We start from the raw sequence: 5,059 nt of genomic DNA on the forward strand, positions 1-5,059 counted from the left end.
TGGAAGGCCTGGCTCACTTTGTGATTATAAAATACTGTGTTTTTTTTAGATCTAATGTTTTGTTGTTTACATTTTGTTTGCTTGGATCTTTAATTTGAATTTTTCTGTATATCTTGTTGTAGATTATGTTTGATTATAAAGTTTTGGATTATAAATAACATAATAGGTTCAAAAGTAGATTGCCAAACCCCTCCATTTTCTTTCCAAAGTTATTTTGGTTCTCCTTTTACACAACATAGTCACATATTATTTAAATTCCACATATTAGCCAGGTGTGGTGGCTCACGCCTATAATCCAGGCACTTGGGAGGCCAAGGTGGGTGGATCACCTGAGGTCAGGAGTTCAAGACCAGCCTGGCCAACATGGTGAAACCCCGTTTCTACTGAAAATACAAATATTAACCGGACATGGTGGTACACATCTTTAATCTCAGCTACTTGAGAGGCCGAGGCAGGAGAATCACTTGAACCTGGGAGGTGGAGATTGCAGTGAGCTGAGATCACACCACTGTACTCCTGCCTGGGCTATAGTGAGACTCTGTCTTAAAAAAAAAAAAAAAATCCCACTTATTTTGTGTTTGAATGGCTCTGAATTTTTTCAGTTGCAGGTCTTTATGTCACCATGTCTTCCAATAAGAATCGAGTTTGTCAGTCTTTGATAATATCTTTATTATGTCTTTCTTTTTTTTTTTTTTTTTTTTTTTTTTTTTTTTTTTTTTTTTTTTTGAGACGGAGTCTTGCTCTGCCTCCCAGGCTGGAGTGCAGTGGCTGGCTCTCAGCTCACTGCAAGCTCCGCCTCCTGGGTTCACGCCATTCTCCTGTCTCAGCCTCCCGAGTAGCTGGGACTACAGGCACCCGCCTCGTCGCCCGGCTAGTTTTTTGTATTTTTTAGTAGAGACGGGGTTTCACCATATTAGCCAGGATGGTCTCGATCTCCTGACCTCGTGATCCGCCCGTCTCGGCCTCCCAAAGTGCTGGGATTACAGGCTTGAGCCACCGCACCCGGCCTATTATGTCTTTCATTAAAGCTTGTTGCTTACGTAAAGTTGAGTAATGTTAGATATATTCACATTATTTGTTGGACTCCCAGAATGCATATGTTCTTGGTGCTTGATGGTTTTTCATGAGCTCGTTAGACTCTCTTCATTTTCTTTATTTTATTTAATTATTTATTATTTATTTTTTGAGATGCAAAAAAATTCTGTTGCCCAGGCTGGAGTGCAGTGGCATGATCTTGACTCACTGCAACCTCTGCCTCCCTGATTGAAGTAATTCTCCACCTCAGTCTCCCTGAGTAACTGGGACTACAGGCACGCACCACCACACCTGGCTAATTTTTGTATTTTTAGTAGAGATGGGGTTTCACCATGTTGGCCAGGCTGGTCTTGAACTCCTGACCTCAGGTGATCTGCCTACCTTCACATTTTTTTTATTTTTGGAGACAGAGTCGCACTCTGTTGCCCAGGCTGGAGTGCAGTGGTGTGATCTCAGCTCACGGCAACCTCTGCCTCCCGTTCAAGCGATTCTTACGCCTCAGGCTGGGATTACAGGCATGTGCCACCATGCCCGGCTAATTTTTGTATTTTTAGTAGAGGTGGGGTTTCATGTTGGCCAGTCTGGTCTCGAATCCTGCTCTAAAGTGATCCTCCCCCCTGGCCCTCTGAAAGTCCTGGGATTACAGTTGTGAGCAATCATGCCCGGCCCACATTTCTTTTTAATTCTTCGAAGCCAAAATGTAAATCGCCATTTCTTTCATGTAGGTTTGTAGAGATTCAATTGGTTTCTTTTTATAGACCATATTTCCCTGTTTCTTTGTATGTTTTATTGTCTTCTTTTGTGACTTCAGCATTTGAAAAATCAGCTGCCTCCCCAGATTTGGGGCCTCCTTTGTTCAGGGAGGACACTCCAATCAACTACCCTAGATTCTGGAGACTTCCCATGCTTTTTCTTGCTGGGGATTCTGTCCTCTCTGGTCTTTGCTTGTCATCTCCCTATTGAAGAGGTTTGCTGCTTTCTAGTCAGAAGCTCCCCTATTTTCTGTACTATTGTAGATAGACTCTAGTACTGCAGATATCTGTGGTACTAGATCTTCACCCTCGTGTCTCTGTGTTACTGCAGGCACTGGTTTATGTCAGTCATCTTTTTTGCTCAGTGGCCCCTAACCTTTCATCCTGTTCCTTTCAGTGCTACCACAGGAAGTCACCACTAGGGCAGTTGTCAGCCTAGCCGTGGAGGCAGGGACACCTTAGAGAGCCCTTATTAGGGCAAGGTCAAGGGGAGCCCTGAAGCAGGACCACCGCTGAGAGTCCAGAAATGTAGAGTCACCGGTATGTGATCGCAGCTCAGGAAACCACAGCCTGTGAGAACTTCCATGTGGGGTGATCCCAACAAAACTAATGGGGCAGGGATCCCCAGGACACTGGAGACCTAACTCCTACTCCAGGACGTCTAGAAGGTGGGACATAGAGTCAAAGAAGACTATTGTCAAGCCTTAAGATTTAATATGTGTGCCCTATTTGAGTTTCAGACTTAACATGGGAGCAGCTACCTCTTCTTTCCTGTGTCTGCATTTTGGAGTTGAAATATTTAACCTGTGTCTAGGCCACCACTGGTTGTTGGAAGCACTTAAGTCGTTGATTTCACAGGTTCACAGCTGGAGAGCAGTTTGCCTCAGGATAAAACACATTTTTGAGTCTCACCCATATCTGATTTAGATTATAGTTAGATGCAGCTGTAGACTATGGAGTTTAGAATTGATAGTAGAAAAAGTGAAGACTTCGGGGGGCCATTGGGATGGAATGCATTTTACATGTGAGGAGTACATGAATTTTGGTGGGGCAGGATGGAATGCTGTGGTCTGAGTGTTTTTCTCTCCTCCACAATTTATTTGAAACTTAATCCCCAATGCCCAATCTCCAGGTATTATGAGGTTTGGGTTTTAGTAGGTGATTGCATCACAAGGGTTCTGCCCTCATCAATAGAATATGGTGTTCTGGTCAATGAGATATCAAAACGCTTATCCTGCGGAGTTCACTGCTGTTTGGCCTTTCTGTCCCTTCTGCCATGTGGGGACACAGTGTTCCTCCCCTCCAGAAAACGCAACAAGACACTATCTTGGAAGCAGGGATCATCCCTCAGCCGACATCAGTCCTGCTGGCACCTCGATCTTAGCTTTCCCATCCTGCAGAATTATGAGAAATATATTTCTATTGTTCATAAATTACCCAGTCTTATTTGGTTATAGCAGCACAGAGAGACTAGTACGTTCTGTAACCATAATGTAACTGTTTGATTGTTTTGATTCAACTCTTAATTCTCAGACATCGGGGTTCAGATGCTTGCTCTGCCATTTTCAGGTTGTTGACCTAGGCAAGTTTGTTAGTGAGTCTGTGACACAGTAACATGGAACAAGTCTCTCTCTCATAGGCTATTATGTTGTTATTTGAATTAGAACATGTAAAGCATTTGGAGTAATGCCCAGCACATGGGGAGTGTTCGAAAACTTTAGTCATTGCTGTTACTCTGGTCCTCACAGTTTTTAGTTTATGACCTTTCTTTAAAGCTGCTATAGACATTGTCATCTCTGAAAACACCACTCATATAGTAGCTCACCTAGACACAGTTGATGTATGGAACATAATATCTAACACTTTTTAAGGGATAACCATGTGTTTTTCTTATTTGTGTATTTCTTGCATTGTCCACAAAAAGAGAAATATACACTGATGTGGAGAATATAATAGTCTCCTATTGTATTTTGTAACAAACTAAAATTAAGGACCGTAACTTTCTCACAGATGCCTCTTATAGATATGTCAAAACACACACTTCAAAGTGATGTGATAGGCCGGGCGCGGTGGCTCAAGCCTATAATCCCAGCACTTTGGGAGGCCGAGACGGGTGGATCATGAGGTCAGGAGATCGAGACCATCCTGGCTAACCCGGTGAAACCCCGTCTCTACTAAAATACAAAAAAAAAAACTAGCCGGGCGAGGTGGCGGCGCCTGTAGTCCCAGCTACTCAGGAGGCTGAGGCAGGAGAATGGCGTGAACCCAGGAGGCGGAGCTTGCAGTGAGCTGAGATCCGGCCACTACACTCCAGCCTGGGTGACAGAGCGAGACTCCGTCTCAAAAAAAAAAAAAACAACAAAGTGATGTGATAGTTCTCTCCTCATTGTATGTAAACAAAAGAGCTCTCATATTGCTTCTTGTTGAAATGTGTTTTTCATTTCAGGGACCTTTGACATTCAAGGATGTAGCCATAGAATTCTCTCAAGAGGAGTGGAAATGCCTGGACCCTGTGCAGAAAGCTTTGTACAAGGATGTGATGTTGGAGAACTACAGGAACCTGGTCTTCCTGGGTGAGTATAATTTCCTTCTAGAAGTTCAGATCTGCCTTTGTGCATTGTTGTATTTTCTCTGTTGTCTTTCTTGGGAGCCCCTCCGTTATTTGAGACTGAAGCCTTTTGGTTCAAAATAAAAGCTTCTTAATGCTGCATCTGGCCTTTCACTGTCTCCTTGAAGGGGTGGCCTGCCCCTCCACACCTGTGGGCGTTTCTCGTTAGGTGGAACGAGAGACTTGAGAAAAGAAATGAGACACAGAGACAAAGTATAGAGAAAGAAAAGTGGGGCCCGGGGACCTGCGCTCAGCTTACAGAGGTCCCACGCCGGCACCGGTCTCTGAGTTCCCTTAGTATTTATTGATAATTATCTTTACCATCAAAAGATAAGGGAGTGGCTGGACAATAGGATCATTGTAGGGAGGAAATCAGCAGTAAGACATATGAACAAAATCCCTGTGACATGAATAAGTTTAAAGGAAAATGCTGTGCCTTGAGATGCATATGCAAACTCTCCATAAACCTTTTAGCAGCATTGCTCCAGCAAGTCCCACCTTATTCCTAAAGGTGGTTTCCTCCTTGCTCAGTAAACAAAGCATACAATCGGGTTTACACGGAGATGTTCCATTGCCCAGGGACGGGCAGGAGACAAATGCTTTTCTCTTACTTGAGATTAAGAGAATGGTGATGACCTTTAACCAGCAAGCAGCCTTTAGGCAC

General features: G+C 43.7%; 1 protein-coding gene across 3 annotated transcripts in view; it reads left to right on the forward strand.

Moving 5' to 3' along the window:
- Positions 1 to 5,059, forward strand: part of ZNF616 (zinc finger protein 616) — a 57,511-nt gene that overhangs the window by 39,652 nt on the left and 12,800 nt on the right. For 2 of the 3 annotated variants that reach the window (XM_017864765.1, XM_017864757.1), the window contains exon 3: positions 4,234 to 4,360. In XM_017864765.1, coding sequence (XP_017720254.1) covers positions 4,234 to 4,360 — 127 coding nt within the window. Of the gene's footprint in view, positions 1 to 4,215; positions 4,361 to 5,059 lie in introns of those variants that run through there. The other variant, XM_017864750.1, reaches the window with a different exon arrangement.

Source organism: Rhinopithecus bieti, unplaced genomic scaffold (assembly GCF_001698545.2).
Source record: "Rhinopithecus bieti isolate Rb0 unplaced genomic scaffold, ASM169854v2 scaffold_2723, whole genome shotgun sequence".
Classification (NCBI taxonomy): domain Eukaryota; kingdom Metazoa; phylum Chordata; class Mammalia; order Primates; family Cercopithecidae; genus Rhinopithecus; species Rhinopithecus bieti.